This window comes from Eublepharis macularius, chromosome 6 (genome assembly GCF_028583425.1).
Source record: "Eublepharis macularius isolate TG4126 chromosome 6, MPM_Emac_v1.0, whole genome shotgun sequence".
NCBI lineage: Eukaryota > Metazoa > Chordata > Lepidosauria > Squamata > Eublepharidae > Eublepharis > Eublepharis macularius.
In genome coordinates this window covers 116,488,790-116,514,557 of record NC_072795.1, presented here as the reverse complement: position 1 = coordinate 116,514,557, position 25,768 = coordinate 116,488,790, and the positions used below count along the sequence as shown (strand labels likewise).

At 42.3% G+C, this 25,768-nt stretch overlaps 1 protein-coding gene across 1 annotated transcript in view; it reads right to left on the bottom strand.

Moving 5' to 3' along the window:
- Positions 1 to 25,768, bottom strand: part of CTNNA3 (catenin alpha 3) — a 1,107,197-nt gene that overhangs the window by 25,832 nt on the left and 1,055,597 nt on the right. The window contains exon 16 of the mRNA XM_054983955.1: positions 679 to 784. Coding sequence (XP_054839930.1) covers positions 679 to 784 — 106 coding nt within the window. The remainder of the gene's footprint in view (positions 1 to 678; positions 785 to 25,768) is intronic.

Genomic DNA, 25,768 nt, shown 5'->3' with positions numbered 1-25,768 from the left:
CGCATGAGAAGATGCGATAACAGCGTCTTCTCGTGAGATTTCGCACAAGATTTCGTTATTTTGCAGAATAAGGTAAGCCGTGTGGAAACGGCCGAAGTTAAGTATGCAAATAAATCCCTGGCATCGTCTGTTTAAAAAGATCAAGTAATAGGTGATGTGAAAGACCTCTACGGTAGACCCTGGAGAGCCACTGCAGTCAGAGTAGACAATACTTATCTTGACAGACCAATAGGTTTACCCTGTATAAGGCAGCTTCATGCACTCATGTGTTCAGTACTAGTTTTACCCATTCTTCATTACCTATCCTAGCACTTCAAAAATCATTCTAAAAAATGTCTGTAGTTTTTTTCTTCCCATCTTTATATCACCTTTCATTATCTCTTTTATGTTATTACTCTATTAGTTGTTTCAAAAGTTAGGATCCAGTGAGGCTATGCATTTCAGTTTAAAACAATCCTTGCCTTTTCAGCAATCAGAGAGACTGCAGTGGAGGTGTGCAAGAAATTTCTGGCTGTGTTTGCATTTGTCCCTTGTGCACAATTCATTGGATTACCATCTATTTCAGCCCATCATGCAAAACCTTATTTACATCATTGCTGCACACATCAGTTATCACCAATTATCAGCAGTAGTAGAATCCAACAGTAATATATGTCATGCACCACTGTGTTAACCTACCTGGTCAGAAATTAGCCTTGCAAGCATATCCATCCTGGATCCTGACTCAGATATCATTTTTGCTGCATTAATCACATCTGATGTATTCTTCAGTGGCCCTCTACCCCTTTAGTGGAAAAAAAAGAAGGTATAAGAAGGGGGTCGGTGCATAAAGATATATACTTCCAATTTATAATAACAATAATAATAACAACATTCGATTTATATACTGCCCGTCAGGACAACTTAATGCCCACTCAGAGTGGTTTACAAAGTATGTCATTATTATCCCCGCAACAAAACACCCTGTGAGGTGGGTGGGGCTGAGAGAGCTCCAGAGAGCTGTGACTAGCCCAAGGTCACCCAGCTGGCTTCAAGTGGAGGAGTGGGGAATCAAACCTGGCTCTCCAGATTAGAGTCCCGCGCTTTTAACCACTACACCAAACTGGTTCTTATGGGAAACATGAGAACAACAAAATTGTCTGAATCCAGAACTTAGCCTGAAATCACATGAGCGCAAATATGACGTTCAGGAAATTAAATTATAAATCTCCCTTCTTTCATGGCCATCCTTTGATTTAGAGACATTGCCTTTTGTTTTTTCACACCTGCATCCCAACAGCGAATGAGGGGCTGAAAAGCACTTTTAAAGAGAGAAATTTTGTGGGGGAAATGCAGGTGAAATGACAAATCAGCTACAGGTACGGCACCCTAAAGAAAATCACTCAAGAAATTCTTAAAGACATCCTTGAAAAAAAAATCTCCTCCTGGGACAGACATATTTTCATTTTCTATGATTGTTCGTGGTCTGGAAGAATGTGCTGGGAAGCGTAAGTAACCATTTTGGAAGCAAATGCCCCTTTCCGTAACCTCCAGTTGTAAACTACAGCATATTCCCAAAGACTCACCTAAGTAATCCTAGAATATTGCTACAACACCATCATTAAATGCATTGGTTGTTTACTGAATTAGATAAGCATAGACGACGATTCCTGCCTCCCTGCCACCAAAGCTACTTGCTGAACCTTATCTGGCCATCAATTAGTGCCCTCATCCAGCTCCTTAATGGGTAAGATACTCAGGTTGTAGAATGGCCTGCCTTGCAAGATCCGAAAGGTCCTCACATTTCTTTCGTTCGGCAGAAAGTGTGAAATGGAATTGTTCAGGGGAGGGACATTCTTATAAAGAGATTAGGGTTGTAGTTTTAATGCCTGTGAAAAAAATTAGTCAGTTTCATTTGTTTGTTTATTTTATGTTTCATGTGGTTTCTAATTTTGTAACCCAGTATTATTATGTAGTTTATAGCATATATTACACTGTTTCTATTGCATTGTTCCCCAATTTTGTCGTCGTTTCATTGCATTGTTTGTAGTATGTATTATACTGTCATTTTTGCATTGTTCTCTAATTTTGCAACCCATTATTAATCCGTTGCTTGCATTATACTGTTTTTATGACATTGTTTAAAATTGTGTAATCTGCCTTGAGCCTCAGAGAGAAAGAACTATAAGGGATTTTCTGCATTTTTTTTCCTATCGGTTTTGGCCCCATACGACTTTAATTTATCCTGATTTCCATATGCGTTTTTGACTTTAGTTTTTGCTTTGTTTTTGTTTGTTTGTCCCCCCCGCCCCTGCAGTTTATTCCACTTCTTTTGAGACCACTTGAACCACAATCTTTTTCTGGAAGCCGATTCTGAGTCAATTTTTTCCTCGTGCATAATGTTTCTTCCAGTTTTGTTTGTTCCACCCATTCTCACTGACCCTCAATTCACTTTTTGATTACTGGATATTCAACATTGTCATGTTCCTTTCTGCCCTTCCTCGTTTTGTTTTGATTTTTTTTAAAATCATCAATCTCATATCGCTGTATCAACTGACCATTGTAATAATGATTCCCAGCTTTCATTTAAAAATAAAGTAAGTCTCTAGATCCTTCCTTTGAAGAGATAGAAGAGGAAAAAGGCATATCTCTGGAAGGGAAGGGGCTGAAGACTTACTTTTTAAAACATGAATGGGGCTAGAGACTCACTTTTTAAAAAAATGAAAGCTGGGAATTCAGAGAAACCGCTGCACTTTTTATTACAATGTTATGTGGATCTATCAGTATGAATTTTTTTAAAAAAGCAAAAGTTCTAGTAGCCCAGGGAGAGGGGACAACCACTTCTTGCTCCAGAAAAATCAGCATGGTTTGAAAAGCACACAGCCACTGCTGCTCTGGGCTCCATTCCAAAAGAGGTCGATTTGCACTGCTAACGCCAGCCTCCGCCTTCTGGCACTGGGTCAACCAAGGCACAGCTTTCTAGTGTGGACTATGGGGGGTGGGGGTGGGGAAGACTTAGATATGGGTGGTGGAGCGTTCATTTTAATCTCTTTTTTAAAAATCTAGCCTTATATTAATGTATTAATATAAACATGTGCAAAAATAAAACAGGAGGTTGCTGGGACATCAGTGATGATGCCACCAATGACAGTACCCTCACTTGAAAATCCTGATTATTTAAGGCATGTGCAGAACAAAACAAACGGATCCCCCAACTGTAAAAATACAAAGGGAAGACAGAGATATGGAAGAACTGTACTCAAATTGACTCCAATGCTTGTGGATCAACTGTTAAGAAAATTAGGAATAACTCAAGTGTGTGGAAAAGCCCTATGTGAAATAAATAATTCTATACATTAGTTTACCCAGTTCAGGTGGAAAGGAAAGACAAAGTTGCCTGTCATTTCCATACCGAGAGCATTTAATTACAAATGACTCTTCCCAGTGATTTCATGCAACTATTAAATAGCATGGGGAGAAGAACTTTTCATGGATATGGCCAGGAATATAGGGGAACAATGGCTGGTCTTGATCAAGAAGATCATGGAGGATACTTTTGCAGGCCAGAATCATAGCTGTCCTATTCTCTGAGCTAAACACTGAGATAGCCAAATAGGGAATTCAGAGACTCAGAACAGAACTGCCGTGGAGTGTGGCAAAGAACACAGATGTGACAGAAGAATATAGCTTTTAGCAGATTAGAAATAGTATAGTTAAAATCAATAGATTAACTATGTGTCTGGGGCCATATGCAAGAAGTTTCTGAAAACGCAAGAATGTGGGAATAAATATAGAAGGGAAGATATATTTCAAAGATGGAGTGAATTGATTAAGATCCAGCAGATAATCATACATGTGAAAACCTTGTAAGCCCTATTTTTGATATTATTTTTTATTATAAGATGTAAGAGAGAACAAACATAGCGTTTTTATATTTGAGGAAGACTTTCCAGTATAGGTAACTCTGTAAAGCGTTTGAAGTTAAGAGATAATTAGTCAAGAATATGAGCCTTACCAGGCTGGACAGCTTATTATTGTTGGAAGTTGATTTTAGAAACCTGCTAAGTGTGGGAAACTGAATTGATCTGCTTTGAAGATGCTCCTTGATTGTAACTTGTTTACTTTTGGTAAGAAATAATTAATGGACTCAAATAATTGCTGTTAGTTACCTATGTAAAATCAATGGATGGTATTATATATTCTTTTAAAATAATACGTTATTCTATGTTAAAAGTGTAAATAGTTATACTGTACTGTAATAAAAGGATAAAATTGAAGGAAAGATTCCCTAATAGTATCACTTGTGGACTGTACTAAAAAATCAACCAACAATTTTGTTGTGGTGTACCTCATGCCAGGAGATAAATGATCTGATACTGGAATGTGACTAGATACAGAGGACTTAGCCGTATTAGTCTGTAGTAGCATAATCGAAAAGAGGTGCTACTGGACTCTTTTCGAATGTGACTTACAGAAAAATCCTAAACAGAGTTACTCCAATCTAAGACCACTGATTTCAGTGGGATTAGACAGAAGTAACTATGCTTAGGATTTCACTGTTAGATGCCGGACAGTGTAATCCTAAACACTGTTACCCCAGTCTAAACTCTAGTATAACTACCATTTGAAGAAGTAATTCTATTCATTCTAACTGCTTATAGCCTATTGTTGATTATGAACCGTCATAACTAAATGGAACTCCATGTTTAGAGGCAGAAATCTTCTGAAAAAGGAAATGTTCTTGTGAAAGAGGGTCATATTTCATTTCCATATCGTGTGTGCTTAAGAATTTTATGTTAAGGAGGTAGTATTTGGCCTTGGGCATGTAGATTTCTCTGGGTATTCTTCATCTGTATCAAGGGACTAATATTTGTGTTTCAAAATTCTCTGGTGTGAATTCACTCATTGCCTATAGCAAGACACACATCCTCAGTGTTTTCAATCTCTAAAATAGGGCAAATAGGTTTTGCAATATCTTCTTCTAAAATATACTCATGGTATAGTATGTTTATCTGTGTTTCATCTTTTACCTTTCCTGTTACCTTTGGCTTTCAGAATCAGGATTTATCTGCTCATTGGGTTGGACCCAAGCAACTTTTCTGCTGTTGAAAAAGGAAGAGAAGTCTCCTTTGACCACCCATAAACTCTATGCTGGGGATCATGGGATTTGTATATACAAAAACAATGTGGACGTGGGATATAGTAAGGCAGGAACTGGCCAAAACTGAGTGAAAAGGCTGGCTGAATCCAACCACTTGTTTGTTTCTTTATTTTCTAGTTTCTTCTCACAAGAATTATGTGCCCTGAATGTCCCCATTTCCAAGTATGAAACATTAAAGGATTTGGAAAGGAATCCTGTGGTAATCTTACTTATTGCTATTATTTGTATTGGCATGCAACCTGTAACTAGCAAGGAGGGGCATTTGGGGCTGGAGCAAGAGCGGGGAGGTAAGACAATCATGCCCCCGGGGCAGAAATCCTTCCACCCATGGTAAAATCCTGGTGGATTTATATTGTCTCAGTAATAAATACCTGCAGACAATAGCAACAATCGGGAAGGCTGAAAAACAAAGGAACACATTATGAGAATGTGAGAAGAGCCCTGCTGGGTTGGGCCAGGGGCTGGCATGCTGTTTCGTCCAGTGGCCCACCAGTTGCCCTAGAAGGCCAACAAATGGGGCACAGCGAACCAGGCCTTCCCTGTGATGCTGCCACGCTGCATTGGTATTCAAAGGACTCCTTCCTCTGTATATGGAGGTTCACTTAAATCAGCATAGGAGCAGCCATTGATGGACTTTTCCTCCGTGAACACGTCTCGCGCCCTTTTGAAGCCATCTATACTGTGGCCATCACTACATCCTCTGGCAGTGATTCCCTCAGTTTAATGACTCGTTGAGTAAAGAAGCATTTCTACATCACTGGCATTTCCTCCTGATTGTTGAAGTTATCTAATTAACAATCTTATAAGAAATCTGAAAATAAAAATTTGGCAGATCAATGTTTTGTACTATAAAATGTAAATACGCTAATTGCTCTGCTGCACTCTTTCTGGTATATACTTTCATCCTATTACCTATCTTTCTAAATAAATGCTTTCTCTCAAAACCACCACTTTCCTTTCCTACCTGATGGAGATCTCCAGTCTCACAGCATGAGTTTATAAATATTTCTTCACAGGCCATGAAATTGCTATCTTTCACTTCCATCCATGCTTCAAAATTTAAAAAGCCATTTATTTGTCCTTAATATTTTTTTTTGTTATTCTCAAAGTTGATATCCTTAGCTTTTCATTGTTTTCAAAAGGTGCACTTGGCACTTCAGGGAACCAGATTAATATAAACCGATTTTCTGTTTGATTTTGCTGCCTTACATTGGAGATAAAGAGCTAATTTTTCCTCCTACGACATCTTAAAATTACTTTAATACACTTCAAATTGTAATCGCTCAGACCGCAATGCTAAACACATTTATTTGGAATGTAAGTCAACTGAAATCAATGGGATTTACTCCAACCTAAGTATGTGTAGGACTGAGCTGTAACCTGAGTGTGTCTTCAGTAGCCATGGTGATATATATATTTATATATGAAATTATCATCAAATCTTACAAAGACTATCTTACAAAGCTATGGGGAAGCAACATTTGCATTTCAATGGGGATTGTGCAGGGACACTTCCTGGTGGATTATGACCCTAGTCCCAGAAGTATTCATATTTCAACATCCTGCTTAGCAATTGCAAATCTTGAACAACACCTAGCCAAAGTTAAACATTTTAAAGTCCCATTCATTTCAGTGGGAGGGTTCAGTTAAGCACAGGCTAGAAACCTGTGTAATCTAATCAATGTTACTTACTTAAATCTTGGCTGGATTGTACTCTTTTAAAAGTACCAATTCTTACCTTTTACCAATAAAAATTATAGTTTTAGCCTATCCTTTCTACAAGGAGGTCTGCCTGGCATACATCAATCTTCCATCCTTCATTTACCCTCACAGCTATCCTGTGAGATAGCTTAAGCTGGGGTACCAGCCAGAACAACAACCTACAATTGTACCCATCATGGAAATGTCTTTCTGTGTTATGATGTCTGACTGAGGCCTAAACAAAAGGCCAGGTCCCCAATACAGATTTTGCATGCAGTGCAGGTGTAGAGGAATGCCAGTGGCATACTTGCCCCACAGCTGCCAGCAGCAACAGGCTTGAGCTACTGAGTATGCTGAAACTCCTCCAGAGATCAGGAAAGAAACCTAGAAGGGAAACTATGCAGTTAAAAAAAGATAGTTCATCATCTCAGAGCCAAGCTACAAGTGACACCTGACATGAGTTAGACGTGTCAGTTTCACTCAAGTTTTCATGGGAACTGTAGGCGTCCTTGCAGCTTGGTTCATTCCATTTAATTTGATGTTTACAGAGCAGCAGTTTATAGAAGGGGAACATGCAGTCGGGAGGGGAGGGCGCAGGAGTCATTCTTTTGTAAGGTGCCCCCCTTCCCCTCCACTAGGTGTGGGGGATGGTTTCAGGTCCCCTCTCCTGCCCCCCTCCCTCCCCACACAGCAGACAGGGCAGCCGGAGCCTCGCTGAATCTCCCCCCCTCGCCTGGCCCCCACAGAGCAACGCAGCATGTGTGCCCGGGCCAGAGTGTTGCTGTCTCCCCCCCGCTCGCCCGGCTCCCACCCAAAGCCATGCCGCTCCAACCGGGCCAGGCTGGACGAGCATCTCTGCCTTTCGCCCCCACTCACCTGGTTCCCGCCCAAAGCTGCGCCGCTCCGATCAGGCAGGGCAGGGCCAGTGTGAGCAGTGGCCGGGCTGGGCAAGCGTCGCTGCCTTTTGCCCCCACTTGCTCGACCTCTGCCCAAAGCTGCGCTGCACCAACCAGGCGGTTCAACTCCAGGCCCGGCCTCCACAGCATGGCACGGCTTCAGGTTGCGGCCTGGCAGACACCTCACTGCGCCACACTGTGGAGACCGGGTGGGGGAGGCAGCAACACTCCAGCCTGTCCTGGCCACCACAGCACACAGGCATGCCTTCTTGGCCAGGGCAGGCTGGAGCATCGCCACCTCCCCCTCCCAGGCCCAGGCCCTGCAGAGCGAAATGGTGGTGGGCCAGAGCATCACTGCCTCTTGCCCTGCGTTCACTCGGCCCCTGCCGGGTGGTGCAGCTCTGGGCCACATGGGCCCTGCCTGGTTGGCATGGTGCAGCTTCAGACAGGGGCCAGGCGAGTGGGGAAGAGACAGCAAGGGGCCCTGAAATCCCACCCCCACACCTAGTGGAGGGGGAGGGGGCTCCCTGCAAAAGCAAGACTCCTGTGCCCTCCCCTCCCAACTGCATGTTCCCCATCTATAAACTGCTGCTCTGTAAACGTCAAATTAAATAGAATGAGCCAAGCTGCAAGGATGCCTACAGTTCCCATGAAAACTTGAGTGAAACTGACACGTGTCTAACTGGCATCAGGCGTCACTTGTAGCTTGGCTCTGAGATGATATTGGAAATCGAATAAACTTCCAACAGTAGATGATTGGTTAATGAAAATGTTGGAGATTGCAGAAATGGCAAAACTAATGGAGTTGCTGAGGGATAAAATGACAGCCAACTTTGGGAATACTTAGAAACCTTTCATGGACTTTCTGTATGTAAAAGAGAAGTCAGAGTTAATGATTTGCGGATTCAAAAATTTGATTTGTAGGGCAGGCAATAAATAGTAGGCTGAAATATGGAAAAAATGCGGATATCTTCGCCGTAAGGTCAAAGTTATATACTTAGTAAAGATACAGAAGAGTTATTGATTATGCAATGAGTTTAAAGAAATTTTGTAAAATGTCCAAAATGGTATGTCTCCCTTGATGCTCTTTTTCATTCATTTTGTTTTTTTGTTTTTCATGTTTATGTTTTTGTTGCTTTATATGAATTTTTGCTTGTCATCTGTTGTAATAAAATAAAAATAATATAATAAAAAAGAAAACTCGAGTGAAACCGACACGTCTAACTTATGTCAGGCGTCACCTGTAGCTTGGCTCTCAGGCACAAAGCAACAGGAAAGCAAGAGCCAGTGCCCACTTTTGCCATCAGTCCTCATGTTTATTTGAGCTTATCTGATCTCTTATCTATTGAATAATGCTCAAGAGGGGCCTGGAAGGGCAGAAAGCAGTTGCTCCAGCTTCCCTGGTATCTTGTATTCTGATATAAAAAATTAATTTTTCCTTCATTGCCTATTTTTCTTTCCTGCTTTCTCCAGCCTAACTGGAGAATTCTCAGCAGTGAAGCTTACATGTGGCTACCTTCGACATGATTAATGCAATGTGTATTTAAGTTCTTCATTTCTTCTTCTAAGCCATTCTTCCACAACTGCAGGTAAGCTGTACTTTGACACACTTTTGTTTCAGTTCCCTGTTACATTCTATTTTTAGTTATAGTAGTCAGCCTTCTCTTTTGTAAAGATGACTCTGGCCATCTTATTTGGTTGACTTCTTGCCCTTTATCACTGATGCTGAATTGAGAATCTAATCTGCATCTTTAAAGAATCAAATGATATCTATTTGACTAACTCTTCAAATCACAACAATAGTTTTTACTTACTCCAAGTAAGTGAAAACTATGACTTACACCACCACAAGGTGAACATCAAAACATTAGGACATTTCAACATTAAAACAACATTTAAAGTGAAGTATATATAAAATAATTCAATGAAATCATATATGTATAGGTAAGCATCCAAATCAGGGATGAGGGCCAATAACAGTTATTGAGGGTATGCTAAATAAAACAAAAAAAGTCTTCACCCGCCAGCAGAAGATAACAGTAAAAAGAGAGAGAATTCTCCCTAAGAGAGAGTTCCAACATTCTGGTGCCATGACCAAGAAGGCCCTTTCTCCAGTTGCCACCCATGTAGCTTTAGATGGTGGGGGCACCCAAAAATGACCAGAGAGTACAGGCAGGACCATATGGGAGAAGGTGATCCTTGAGCTAGGGTGGCCCAAAGTTATACAGGGATTTAAAGGTCAATACAAGCACCATGAATTGAGCTGGCAAGAAAACTGGGAACTGGTGAAGATGGAGCAAGATGTGTCAGTCATATTCTGTAGTTTGGCCCTTATTGTTTCCAGTAGCAGTAAAATAGCATTGCTAAGCTATGACTACCCTTCGACTGCATTTCCTTTGCCAAAAAATAGCAGGGTGTAGGAAGTCAAAGAGATGGTGAGGAAGCAGCAGCTATGGATGAAGACTTCTTTGTAGGTTCATCATGGCCCTTTGTCACTTTCTCAAAACTGTCTTCCAGCAAAATAAGTTACTTACTGGCTTAGAGAAATTCCAACAAAAATAAAATCAGATGGCACAAATTTGCAACAATAATTCCCATTTGAAGCTGCAAAATTCTGTGAAGATTCTATTTCAGTATGCTTTTGTAATATCTGATTGTTCTAAAATGACCTTGGTGTAAACTGAATATGGCTAACAGTATTACAGTTCCCCTCTAGCAATGTATGCCATTATATATCAGATCAGTTATTCCATTTTTTTAAAAAATCACATTTTTAGGAGAAATACTGCTACGAGCCTAGTTCTTATATTGAATATCCTAAATGACATCCATCTGTTCAGATTATTTTTAGACGTTTTGAAGTTGCATTCACAATATGACAATTTCAATGACATTTAAAACACAAATAGCCAAGAAAATGCAAATCGATAATTAATACATAACTTGTATATTCTGAGGAAAATATGCTACTTAGTAAAAAAAATGCACTATTCCTTTAAGTATTTAGAAGTATTTAGAAGTATTTAGAAGTATTTAGAAAAAAGTGTCTTCCTTTGATAAAAATGCAAAACAGGGTCCAGCTCTTTGTAGTTTTAACACCCCTGAACTTCCAAAAATCTTTCATTCTCTCAGATATCATAAGCTGGCTGGTTGCTCTATTGTGCAAAATCAAGAAGAACATTAGAAAAGTCCCCTAGTAGTGACTAGAGATGGGCACGAACCGGAAAAAAACTGAACCATGTGGTTCATGGTTCGTCAAATTTCACGAACCACAAACCACGAACGTTAATGAACCTGCCCCTGGTTCACGATCCAGTTCGTTTGGTTCATGAAAACATCACATCCAGGTCAGAAAATCATCACTTCCAGGTGAGCAGAAGGTCACTTCCGGGCCAGCAGAAGTTCACTTACGGGTCAGCAGAAGGTCTGCAGGAAGTCTATCCCCTGTTGCCTAGGAAACGGATTGAATGGCACCAGGCTGTCTGCAGTGATGAACCAAAAAACGAACCAAATGAACCAGCCTAAAGTTCATGGCGGTTCATCAGAAAAGGGATCTGACAAACCACTGGTTCGCGAACCAGAAACCGGCCTGGTTCGTGCTTAATTTTAGTTTGTATTTCAGTTCGTGCCCATCTCTAATAGTGACTGTGTAAAGGCTTCATCCTGCACAAACTGGAATTGTTGGGTTGTATCTAATAATCCATAGACTTCAGTAAGTGGGACTTTTCTGTTTTCCCCTCCTTCTGTAGCCCCCTGAGGTTTTACTCTTGGGGACCAGCAGACCATCAGGAATAGCACAGAGGTCAAAGTGAGGATCTGCAGTTGGAGGGGGAATTGGCAGGAATCACTTCCCCCTCTTATAGGGTAGCCAGGTCCCCTTACCCTCCCAGTAGGAGAGGGGGACCCAGAGCTTACCTTCCCAGAACTCAGGGACTCTTCTCACATGTGCACAGCTCCACACTGGTGCAATGACATCACTTCCAGGAAGTGACATCATTGTGCTAGGTTGGCGAGTGCATGTGTGCTTCGCAGCAGGCCGATTTGGGCCCTAAATGGGCTTAATTTGGCCTGTGGTCCAAATTGGCTCACTGCAAAGCATGGGAGAGCTCTTGGGGCAGCGCGATGACATCAATGATATGGTTGCGCCAGCCCTGGGAGTGCACCTGGGAGGTCCATTCCCCACCTTTCCTCCACCTGCCAGATAAAAATGTTTCCTAAATTAGAACCTCCTCCACATGCATCTATGTGCTAGTTGTGTTCTTTACTACAGTTCTTCCCTAACCAGTGGTTTACTTAGCCTTGGCCCATTCCTAGTCTTTATCTAATATGGTTCTTTCACTGTAGAATGTCTGCCTGGTATGGCTGGGAAGACAGTGTCATTGTGTGCCTTCTACAAGGTGTGTAAGGTTTGCTTTTACAGCTAGCCTTCTCTTAATGGACATTTTAGGCTGAGAAGAAGCATGAATTATTGCTTTATCAAGGTGTTTGTTAGTTTTACTGGGTTTCTGAGCTTTAACCTTATTGTAAGTCACCTTGGAATATTTAGTAAAGGCAGGTGTGGGTGAGGTAGGGCCCTACTAGGGAACTTGTAAAACAGCTGTAACCCCATACTTCCCAGTTCCCTCAAAGCACAGAACATACTCAGAATGCTTTAAGTAGCTTTATTCAATGGCATGACAAAGTGCCCTGGGTTCCATCTCCCAGTTAAGGCTCTTACATGAACGCCAGGCTCCCACTGGGGCAGGAGATCCCCTGCTCCCAGCTGCTGCCTTCTGACACCACTCACATAGCCAATGGAGGGTGTGTGTGTGTGGAGAGGCTGGCTGCAGCATGTGGGGAAATGGCACATGCACACTCTGCGGGCTCCCAATGGCATCTCTTCTGGTTTAAACTGGAAGTGACAGGGAAGCTATATTTTTGGCTGATTCCTAAACAATCAGCCCCACTGAGCCCTGTTGCTTCTGGTTTAAACCAGAACTGACATAATCAGGAGCCACTTTATGCACACACAGAAAGGGGAGTGGTACCCTTCCATACTAGGAGCCCTCAATCCCCCGGTTTCAATGTACGGGGACTTGGCAACCTTGTTTCTGCTTCATAATGCAGGAAGCACTTCTATTCAATCTTCCCTCTCTATGGACTTGCCTCCCACACCTGTCTCCTCTGTTCCCACTTACATGTGCCTGTCCACCTCTTGGAATGTACACCCCGACATTTGGTCCCATCTTCAAGATCTAGTTCCTGGCTTTCTCCTTGATGCCCTCCATACTTCCGTCAAGCTGAAGGGCATACCCTCACTGTCAAAAGCGACAGATAAGACTAGCCAGCCCTGCCCAACAGAGTGCGTATCTGGCCTGCTGGGCCCCAAGATGATCTTCACTACACCCAGCTGTGGCCATCTTGGTGCTGGCCGCTCCTCGTAGACACTGCCAGGCACGAGCTGTCCCCAGCCCCTGTCTGCTAGAGCAGGGTAAAAATGTTATAAAGAAAATAAATGCTAGTAACAATTCACATTTCTTCAACAAAGAAATGGCTTTTCTTCCTGTCCTGCTCAGCTGCAGAGAAAACAATTTCACCAAGTATACTAATTTTTTTCAAATAAGCAGTGATCACTGACAGGAGCCAAGAGACTAATACAAAGGAAGGAGGTCATATTTTCAGAAGCTTTTTGGATTAGTGTTAATCTCTTCCTCATTGCCAATTCACTCAACACTTGGTGGCCATCAAAAAGAAGTTGGTCACTGCAAGTTAAAGTCTGGGGTGAGCCTGTGAGAAACATGACAAATTCTATTTTGGTACAATTATTACACAGCAAAGAAGCAAACTGCACAGAATAAATCTATCTAAATTAAAGTTGTATTTGAAATGCAAGAACTGTTATTCCCGAGGGAAAGTTGATGGTGTCTTCCATAACACAAAATATAATTCCTGTCCCTGGGTTTTATTAAATGATTAACTGCTAGGTTTCCAAACTTAGTAGCTAAAAGTGATATCAAAGTTGTGTTTGGTTTCCAAAGACAAATGATGGAGGCGACAGATTCAGGCAATTATGGGAAACATGTCCATTGTCTCTGTGAAGCCAAATGCCATGCAGTGATCTCAGCAGAGATCAGTTTGACAGCTGATTGCCATCCCTTGGAAAGCTGCTGTTATAATCAGCAATTTCCAAATGCATGCTGAATTCAAGCTAATGTTGGGCCTTTCATGAATACTTCGTTGCAACTCACGCTAGGTGACTGTAGCCAACTTTGCACACCCCAGGAATGTGTGGAATGACTACCAGACAAGCCTCATTGTAGAAGCTCTATTTGCATGCATATCACCACATGAAGCCTGTATCATTGGCTTGATACGTCATAGTGGTTTAATGAGTGCTGGCTATGGCACTCATGGATCTATCAATGCATACAAAATGGTACTTCCTTGTGATGTCTGGCTACAAGCCCAGCATTGACTTAGCATGCTCCAGAAATATTCTTGGGGGTGGAGTCTCTATAGTGAGGCCTTGGCCCTGTGCCACTTTCAGTGAATGACAAGAGAGAACAGGCCCTGTGCTACTCTTCTTCCCCATCCCTGATTTTTTGCCTGCCCAGGAACCCTGATAGCACAAAGCACATCTACTGCAGTTCTGCAGATGTTGTCTCTACCTCCTTCATCCATTAAACTACACTTGAGAAAGGGGAACTGACTGAAACTATTAAAACAGCTGAAGAGCCAGCATAACAAATCATGTTTATTCTAAAATGTATATCCTGCTTTTCTCCTGATGGACTCTTAGAGACGCATATCACATTGTTTTCCTCTCTTCCATTCTGTCCTCACAACAACTCTGTGAGGAAGGGTAGGTTGACAGATTATGACAGGCCCAAGGTCACCCAGTGAGCTTCCCAGTTTGAACTGGGATTCAAACCCGGTTGCCTCAGGTCCTAGATCAACACCCTAACCACTATTCCACATCATTGCACAACTGTTCTCTGACTATGCTGATTTTTCTGGTACAGTCTTGAATGCCAAGTGTCCATACACACTTTCTGATTACTGTTGAACTATAGCAAGCATCTTGTTCATGTCAACAGCTCCCCAGATTTCAGACTATATGTGATGTTCCTTAGGCCATTGTATCTTTACTGCAGATTGATGTAACACACTCATATACATTGGAAACCAAGCCTCAGAGTGCAACAATAAATGAAGAGCATTGTGTGAATGCAGTCCTGAGTCTACTGGAATATTTGCAGTTTATCACACAATACTAGAGCTCTAGATAAAACATAGGGAACACTGTATGATTGGTTTCTAGGGATGTGCATTTCGGCTTTCTGAAAGCCGAAAGAAAGCCGAAACAAAAGTGTTTCGGCTTCTTTCAGGTTAGCCGAAACGTTTCAGGCTAAGCCGAAACGTTTCGGCTAGCCGAAAGAAAAAAAGCCGAAACGTTTCGGCTTTAGGCTTTTTCAATGGGAAAATGCCTCCGGCGTCTTCCCGGACATCTGGGGGAGGCATTTTCCCACCGAATCAGCCCAAAATTGGTGGAGACCTTCCTCTAACCCCTCTCTACAAACCCCCCAAGTTTCAGACCGATTGGACTTTGGGGGGCCATGTTATGGCCCCCCAAAGCAGGTCCCCCTATCCTCCCATAAGAAAGCGAAGGAGCAGCATATTGTTAGCATGCTGCTGCTCATCTTCTTCATTATTTCCTATGGGGAAAAATGAAGAAGCAGGCTTCCTTTGCCAGGGGTGGCATTTTGCATGCAAAATGCCCCCTCACCCTCAGAGGCCCTTCTCCCACCCCTCCTCCCACCCCCCACCAAGGCTCAGCCTGCTCCCACTTGGGGGGGCCATTTCATGGCCTCCCCAAGTAGGTGCTCTAATCTCATTCTCTACCACCAAAGGGCATGGAAGCAGTATCTTACACAAAAATAACACAACTCACTTCACATTAAAGAATCACCCCAAAAATTGCTGTCAAAAGCACTTTATTTCTGTAACTGCTTTAGGTCACACAGTAGGAAGGCACAACAGAGCAGGAAAGCAGTGTACTATACAAAAATAACACAACTCACTTCACATCAGAGAATCACACAAACACAATTGCTGTCAAAAACGGTGAAGTGGGTTGTATTATTTTTTGTAGTACATTGCTATCATGCCCTGTTGTGCCCTCCTACTGTGTAACCTAAAGCTGTTCAAGAAATAAAGTGTTTTTGCCAGGAATTGTGCTTTTGTGATTTTCTGATGTTAAGTGAGTTGTGTTATTTTTGTGTAAGATAGTGCTGCCATGCCCTTTGGTGTGCCCCCCTGCTGTGTAACCTAAAGCTGTTCAAGAAATAAAGTGTTTTTGACAGGAATCGTGCTTTTGTGATTCTCTGATGTTAAGTGAGTTGTGTTATTTTTCTGTGTGGGGGACTGCTGGTGTAATGTGTCATAATGCTTTACCTACTTGTACTTTGGAAGGGAGAAAATAATTTTTAAAAAACTTTATTTTGTGTTGTTCTTGTTTTATTCTTTGTTGTGCAGTTGGTTCCCATCATAGGGAACAATGGGGCTGGCTGGCCAGCCATCTCTGTAGGTGGTGGGGGAATTTGAGGGAGGGTGTCTGTGGTTCAGGTGCTCTTTCACAGGGACCAGCTGGCACTCAGAAGTGTGCCCACCATTGTGGCCCCCCTGGGCTGTGCAGAATTGCCCAGGGAAAGAGAGTTTAGAAGTTCCCAGCATAGGGAACAAAGGGAGAGGGCTGGCCTTTGCCAGCCTGTTCCTGGGGTTATGGGTGTGGGGCAGGTGGGGGTGGATTTGGGTCTGTGAGGGGCTAATGTGGGGATTTGGGTCTGTGTGTGGCAGCTGGGGGGGAATTGGGTTTGTGTGGGGCTGTAAGGGGTGGACTTTAGGGGCTGAGAGGACCTACTTGGGGAGGCCATGAAATGCCCCCCCCAAGTGGGAGCAGTCTGAGCCTTGGTGGGGGGTGGGAGGAAGGGTGGGAGAAGGGCCCCAGAGGGCTGGGGGGCATTTTGCATGCAAAATGCCACCCCTGGCAAGACAAGCCTCCCCCAGCTGTCAGTGGTAGAGATGAGAGCACCTACTTGGGGAGGCCATGAAATGGCCCCCCCAAGTGGGAGCAGTCTGAGCCTTGGTGGGGGGTGGGAGAAGGGCCCCAGAGGGTTGGGGGGCATTTTGCATGCAAAATGCCACCCCTGGCAAGACAAGCCTCCCCCAGCTGTCAGTGGTAGAGAATGAGATTAGAGCACCTACTTGGGGAGGCCATGAAATGCCCCCCCCAAGTGGGAGCAGGCTGAGCCTTGGTGGGGGGTGGGAGGAAGGGTGGGAGAAGGGCCCCTGAGGGTAAGGGGGCATTTTGCATGCAAAATGCCACCCCTGGCAAAGGAAGCCTGCTTCTTCATTTTTCCCCATAGGAAATAATGAAGAAGATGAGCAGCAGCATGCTAACAATATGCTGCTCCTTCGCTTTCTTATGGGAGGATAGGGGGACCTGCTTTGGGGGGCCATAACATGGCCCCCCAAAGTCCAATCGGTCTGAAACTTGGGGGGTTTTTAGAGAGGCGTTAGAGGAAGGTTCCCACCAATTTTGGGCTGATTCGGTGGGAAAATGCCTCCCCCAGACGTCCGGGAAGACGCCGGAGGCATTTTCCCATTGAAAAAGCCGAAAGCCGAAAGCCGAAAGCAAGCCAAAAGCCGAAAGCCGAAACGGCTGGCCGTTTCGGCTTTCGGCTTATACGAAAGAGAATCCTCTTTCGGCTTTCTGCTTTCGGCTTTAGCCGAAAATTTTTGGCTTGCACACCCCTATTGGTTTCCATATGTGTGGGTGTGTCTGATCATAAATTGTTTACAATTGACCACTGAGGAAGGCCTAAGGGCCGAAACACATCTGGTCAGTTCTTTACTGTACCTTGGTCTATTTGTGTTGGTCATTGCACTGTACCATCATCTGTATCTTGAGATGTTTTAGCAAGTTTTAGTATATATATGTAGCCTGCCATTCAGGCCTTATGTTTTAAACTTCTTTTTATTCACATTGGTGCATATCTATAATACATACTTTATATATATATAAATATACTTTTAGGTTGTTATATATACTTTTAGGTTGTAAATAAAGTAAGTAAATATATATATACTTTTAGGTTGTTACTTAACCCCTTTTGTCCCCCCCCCCCGCCCATGTTCCTTAGGAGCACCTGTGTTTTGGTTAATGCACAAAATGGGTGACTAATTTTATAACATTTATTTAAATAGTCTATATACTTGCAAAGCATCCTAAACGCACTAACTCCTTGCGTAATTAAAAATGGTTGCTTGACTAATGTTGATAATATTGCTAGAATTATAGTGGCTGTATCCCAAAGAGGTATGTGGCTGAATAAACTGGAAGAATGTGTTCAAAACCTTCCCTTCCTGGGTTAGCTCCTTGGATCTCATGAAATGCTATTGTAAAGAGGCCCCAACCTTTGGGGATATGTTTTTATGGGTCATGGGAAGATGTTTCTGGAACAGGGTTGCTTAGCATGGCTTGGCAACCAGCTGGAGGCAGCACTGTTAGTAACATCAGTTCTTTCTAGGAATCACTGGAAACTCTATGGTAAAACTGCCTCCACCATAGAATTTCCAGCAATTCCTAGAGGGGACTAACGTCACACTGCCTGACAGCATTTTTTTAAACATTATTTTTCTCTTGCTGGCTGCCGTGCTAGTGGTGGGAAGTAGAAGCCAGGATCCTGGCAGGTTTATTCTGGGAGAAGGAGGCTGGAAGCCTTCATGAGTATGAGACCCTTCAGATCTTGGGTTATTTTTTTTTCAAAAATGCTTTTCAGTTTACTTTTTTGGCTGCCTATTGAAATCTGACCATGTAGCCTGAATAGTCATGACTAGCCTGATCACATCAGAGCTTGGGAGATAAGCAGGGTCAGCCATAGTTAGTACTTGGATGGGAGACCAGTGAGGGAGACTGGGGTTGCTATGCCGAGGAAGGCAATGGCAAATCACCTCTGCTCATTTCTTGCCTATAGAACCCCAAAGTCACCATGAGTCAGTTGCAACTTGATGACACACAATTATTGTAACTTCCATTATTTACATCAAGCCACAATATGCATGTTATTTTACAGGCCCAAACATATGTGGCATCCTCAGTAACTGTAACTGGGTGGACAGCTGCCTAAGATTCTAAATCAAGCCGATGAAATAATTATAGCAACAGAACTGAGCTGTTCTGTTAGTCACATTGAAAATGAAATTATCCAGCCAATAATTTCTAAACTTTAATTCACAAGTAATTTCCAGGAAGTAATTGCAAGGTTTGCCTGCATGAAACTTAAGCTACATTGTTTGCTTTGGAACAAAACATAATTAGAAAAAGGTATTATCTGTTTTTCTCAATAAATGAGTGGAATGTCTAAAGCCAGACTATTACTTCATTTAAAATTCACCCTAAATGTGTCTCTGTGAACATTCATTTATTTTAAAAAAATCATTGAAAATGCAGCATTTCAAGGTTTTTTCTTCAGAGTAAATGCTTTTGTTTTTAGATTTGGAGCCATTCTAGCTTTTAGCATGGATTGGTGACATTAACTATTTAATATTGGTATGAATGCACATGGCCACGTTGTTCTGGACACTCGAGCAATAGGAATTGCATCTTTGGATCTTAATTGTGTAAGATACTTCTGTTCAAACTAGTTTTTTCGTGGCTACAAATATGGGTGGCATGGATAATAAAGCTATTGAGAAGTCATAGAGCAAGGGAAGTTTCAGTTTAACTGGTTTGTGCAAAGTCAAAAGGCCATGTCTGCTTTGTACCAGTTTGTTACTACTGGAAATTGTGCCAATATTCCCATGCTCCCCAACTGCACCAGAATGAGTCAGCAGGAAGGCAAAAGAGTGGGATGCTGAGACATTGGGACAGCTCCATGCTCTCCACTGAGCAATGTCTGAACTCCTCCTGCAGTCTAAGGAGGCTTCCTCCAACCCAAGGTTCTTAGCCCTTTTCTACATAACATACGAGTGGATACACCATTTGTAGGGGAGGGAAGGTGACATCACAGAGCCAATCTCCACCCTGTGTAAGGGTCTTACACATTGTTAGAACCTGAAAAATAGGATTCCAAATAATGAAGGAGGAAGAGTACCATATCCTTAGAGGACTTTCAAGTGTATGTGCATACATCCGAGAGTGGAGCTTGCCAGGGCTACTGAGAGCAACCATTGGCCCCAGGGCAAAGATTCCATAAGACCCTGAAGCAAACCAAATATCACAACACAACAAATTGCTCGGCTTGCTGTTACCCTGAACAGAATAACTGTTTAAGTAAGACACATTTTTTAAAAGGACAAAATTATGAAAGAACAAATGTTACTTCTGATTTTTCACAGTGCACACTGCAATACGATACCGTACAAATATCCCACTTTCAAATAACAGTGAATGAACACAGGGTAACACTGAAATTCAACTTGTTTGTGTAAAAAACAGAAATGCATGGAGGAAAATAGGATTATGGAAGCCAAATGGTGTTGTGCATCATTTGGAAAGGCTAGCTCCTGCACGAGTACTTCTTTGTGTGGCTCTGATTAAGTGGACCTAGAATGCAGCTCTTCCAAAATCATCCTTTTGTGTGTGTAGAAATTATCTCTTCAGTTCAAATGAACAAGCCTGACCACAAGCACATGAGCACCAAGTGGATCAAAGAGGCTACATGTGAATCTGGGTCAAAGTGAACACAGGATACAGTTTCGAAACACCTTAAAGACTAACCAACTTTATTGTAGCATGCGTTTTCGAGGACCACAGTTCTTTTCATCATCTGACGAAGAGAGCTGTGCCTCCCGAAAGCTTCAGCTACAATAAAGTTGGTTAGTCTTCAAGGTGCTACTGGACTCTTTACTATTTTGCAACTACAGACTAACATGGCTAAACTCCTCTGGATCTAGTTTCAAAACAAAAGCACTGGAAGGTCTGAATAATCAGATAAAACTGCATTCTGATTGCCTGTTGGAGTCATCTTATAATTTTGCCACAAACAGTTGTTCTACAAAAGGGGTGGGTAAAAAATTGCAAGTATGGACAGGTACAACCCAGAGTACCAGCCATACATTACGGAGTTCAAGAAAAAGCATATATAATCCACATATTTTTTAAAAAGTTCTCCCACTGGGCTTCATTCAGTCCTTTTCTATATGACTGCAGATGATGGCAAACCTGTTTCTCTTGGTCCTCTTTTCCAACCATCATTCTCACAGGAGACCTTGAAGATAATTTGTGCCTGTTTCTCTGAATTAAATAGGATGAGCTGCCTGATTTTACACATACTTTCCTAAAAGGAAGTCCTACTGACATTAGTGGAATTTACTTCCTAATAAACATGCTTAAATGCATATAGACTCCTTTGTGAAGCTCTAATTCTACACATGCTGACTATTATCGCTGCCTAAGTGGAACTATTGACTTCTTAGTAATTGGGGTACAAACAATCCTTCATGTTGCCCCCCAACCATTTCTCTCTCATTCTTTCTCTTACACATACATACACAAAGTTCATTGGAAGAGATGACAATGGCAAAAATCATAGGGTAGAGACACAGAGAGAGCACAGCTGGTATAAAAGACCGAGAGAACATTAATACTTCTTTCCCAGTCTCTCCTAACCTGCTGCAACTTAGCCAGCAAACTTTGGATCCCTCAGACTCCATCTTCTCTGCATTCACCCACCCACCAGCGCCCTCTACCCTGAAGGCACAGGCTCTGAAGAGCTCTGTGCTCTGGCCGGACAAGCTGGGCCAATATTCCCTCCCTCTGTTCTCTTTCAAATCCTGAAATCAGAAAAGTAAAGCAAGCATAGCATGAGTGAAATCAGTACCAATTTTCTCCACTCCTTTAAAATGCTCCAAGGGGGGTTGGAGCAGCTGCTGAATACAGCACAATTCCAGCTTCACAGCTAGAGGTGTGCAATCCAGATCTGGAATTTGGGGGGAAAGTTGGATTTTGCCATTCTGGCTGAATCCAGCTTTCCTGAAACAAATCAGAGAATCCCAGATCTGATACAGAAACCCAGATCCAGACCTCCAGATAAATCTGGTTAAATCTGGAAGATGTGGCTTCAGCTTCTGGCTGGCTCCTTCGAAGGCTTCTCCTGCTTTTTCTCCAAGAGGGGAGGGGGAGGAAGAGGGAGTGTGGCCAATCCGTGCAGGAACTCTTCTTGTCTGCCTGCCTTCTGTGAGTGATAGTGGTTCAGTTTGGCTAAGTTGCAACAGTCCTTCAGTTTGGTTTGGGAGGAATTCTCTCTTTTGACATGATTCTCCAGTCTGATGTTGGTCCTCTTGATACACTTGGGTTCTGGAGGGATTCCATCCCCTTCTTCAGTTTGGTTCTGCTGGGTTTTCTCTTGGTTGAAGTTCCATTTGGGAGTGTGCCTTTGGCCAGTAGCAGTCTTGCCCCTGTGTGTTTCTTCCTGAGAGCCTGCATAGAAAGTTTCCCCCTATAGGAAACAATGGAGAATGGCTGGGGGCACCTTGTTCAGAGGCCCATAGAATTGGACTTCAGGATCCAATCTTCTTGAAACTTGGGTGCTCTTTACAGAACAATCAGGAATAGGTTTCCTGCAAGTGTAGTGGAGTTTTCTTGAAAAATAATCCCCCATCTCCTCAGAAATCTCCTAGATAGTTTTCCTCATTGGGAATAATAGCCAACTAAATCTGGAATTCTCTGGTCTGTCTTAAACAGATCAGAGAATATTTCCCAGATTTCAGAAATTCCAGATTTTGGGGGCTCCCTGAAACCCAGATGATGATGATGATGATGATGATGATGATTTGTGCACACCCATATTCACAGGTTCTCAAGCTCTCCTTGGCATCTAGAAATCATCAGAAGTGTTATGATTTGAAGTGATATAAAGATGTTGCACCATCGAAGTGGCAAGAGGAGCTGGGGCAAGAAATCTCCTACCCCTAGCAGGTAACTGGTAACCCTACATAGTAGACAGCATGCCAGGCTAGGATTTGAACGCCTATAGTGGCATGTGAGCTGGATATGTGATCCTGAGCTAGTCACACTTTTTCAGCCTAACCTTCCTCACAGACCAGACATTTGAATATATATTTTATCTCAAAATGTTAGACCATTTCTTAACAAACGCTGGAATTGATTTACATGATACTTCCAACAGCGAACCATAAAAAATTGAAAGGGTGCTTCTGTCTTTGTTTAATAAATGCTGTTCAAATTTATTCATCTCTCTCTGAAATTTTCCATGACCAATCTCTTGCACGAGAAAGCTTTTCAGCTACAAATAATAAGAATTGCTAAATTCTTTTCTATGGTGCCTAGACAGCCATGGCGGGGGTGGGGGCCTGGATTCTATGAATCAGCTTTCAGATTCATAAAGTAAATCCCAGCATGATATTCTGGTGTATTTCATAAATAATACTAAAAATAAATTTTATTCCAAAAGGACACAATACAAGTATGAAAGGTGCTTATAAAGCATGTTTGATAGAAAATGTCTTTAAGAAAAAAATGCAGTTGAAACATAGTGAGCCATTTTGGTACCCTTCAATCCTTAAGCAAGTTATCATGCAATTAATATGAATCTAATTAATTACTAAGGGTACAACAAACTAGCCACAGCTTGAGTCTCTGCTTCTATCCCCTCTCTGCACAGTCTCTACACACCTTCCAACCTATCAGTGGGTGCAAATAAATGTTCTGCCTCTGCAGGACCGACTGCCAGAGCCAGCCAGAAGTAAGCCAAACCATAAGTATATCTCCATTTGAGCTTCTGTTTTTCTCAGTTTGCAAAGAGGAAAAGTTGCCTATGGAATATAATTGGATGGAAGCCATAGCTTGTGATTCTCTCCCTACCAATATGCCCTGCCTGCCAGTGTGTGCAAGCAAAGGATTTGCCCCTATCTAAAAGTCACAGCCCCAGAAAACAAAACAAATCACTCTATCATAGGAATTATGCTTATATAGAACAAGAAACTCCTCCCAGTCCCAGTAAGACAATGCAATGATTGACAGAAAGTAGAAATGTAATGTATGGAAACATCAATCAGAACAATTCTGTCTGATAGAAAAATGTTCTAGTTGGATGAAGTACTTGTTAGGCACATATTTGCTGAGTCACTCTTTCCCCTTGCTGCCATTCCTGCCTCCTGATGCATCTCAGGCAATGAACTCAGGCAGTGGTGCAGAATTTTATATACTAATAGCCAAAAGGCTCCGATCTGTGGATATGTAAACCTGTGGATCATCATGGCCACTTGGGAAAGCACCACATGTTTCTGCAACCTTGTGGGACTTCCCAGGGTTGCAGAAAAATGTAAAAACACACAAAAACAAAATTGGAGGGGGGTTTTTTAAATACCCCCAAGCACTTACTTGCACTCTGCACATGTTCAAGTCCTCATACACATTCCTAATGACAGGCCTCACCATTTCCTAGGTCCAGACACAACAGCCGCGAGCCCATACAAGCTGCCCCAGGCACCACACTTGTGAGCTACTATCGGCCCAGACACTGCAGCTGCCAGCCCAGCCCAGCCTCCCCAGACCTGGGCACCAAGACTGCAAGGCCGGCCAAGCCTTCCTGGACCAACACACTGTGGCTTCTAATTCTACTGGAAAGTTTCTGATTGCTCCTTAATTTGGGAAATAAGCATTTAATATATTTATTTATTTATGTCATTTATAGTCTGTCTTTTTCACTGAGACTCAAGGCAGATTACATAGTTTGAGATTAGTCCAATCAGTATCTAGGACATTTCCATACAGTGTCAACGACATTTCCATAAACAATACCATAGGATAAATAAATACAAGTTAACAAACACATAGCATTATCAAGGATCCAATACAGAGCTGAAGAAATGCTGAAACAGAACATAATTCTAGGACTGACATTAGACAGCATGGGTAGTATATAGGAATACATATTTAAAACAACAGATAATATGTAAGGCAACATAATGGTGAAGTCTATAGTTCTTAACTCATTAGCAAAGCATTTGAGACCCCTTCCCTACAATACAGCCCTCCTATCTGAGTAAAAAGCTTTTTTGAATAATTTGGTTTTGCATTGTTTGTGGAAAGCCAGGAGAGTGGGAGCTCGCCTGACCTCTTCAAGCAGGCCGTTCCATAGGGTAGGGTCCAGAAAGCCCGTGTATGGGCTGTTGTTGATTTCACCCATGTGCAGGGTGGCACCTGCAGGAGACCCTGTTCAGATGAGTGAAGCTGCCATGGAGGAACAAAGGGAAGGAGACGGTCCTGTAGGTATGCCAGGCCAAGGCCATGAAGTGCTGTGTATGTAATAACCAATACCTTGAACTGAGAACGGTAACTGATAGGTAGCCAATGGAGTGACTGTAGGATGGGAGTGATGTTCATGCTCCTGCTTGCTTCTGATTTACAAACATTTTAAAAATTTACAAATAGATGTAGTTCAGGAGTAGTTTTAAATCACACAGTCATTTTACAAGGAGGGCTTTTTGATGCTGAGAATGATGCTGAGCACAGGACAAGTGTTAGCAATGATGGGAAAATGTCTTTCAGGGAGGTTTAACCCATCATGTCTATTCTCACCAGACACTTACCAGACCAGATACACATTTGAGGATCACGTGTTTCCCAGAACACTATTTGATAATCACTGAACTTTCTCCCTACCTTTTTATTCTTTTGGTCTGTCTAGCCTATATTCAGTACTTACATTTGTGTGTAATACCTTACATCTGTCTACCTTGATTTTCATTTTGTTAGCGTCTTCCAATTCCGTAATTCTTTTCAGTGATATCTTACAGCTAGGCTGTCTTTTAAAGGCCTTTCAACTCTTGCTTGTTTTATGTCATTCATACATTTTAATATTGTTTAGAATTTAATATTCTAGGGGAGAACTTCTGGACACCTTTCTGCAAACTGAGACGGATTCATTGATTAGCATCTACCAGTAAGGAGAGTCTCTTACCTGTTCTATAATGATTTTGCAGTACTTTCCTCCAGACCATATTTCTCTAGCTTTCTTAAGCTTAG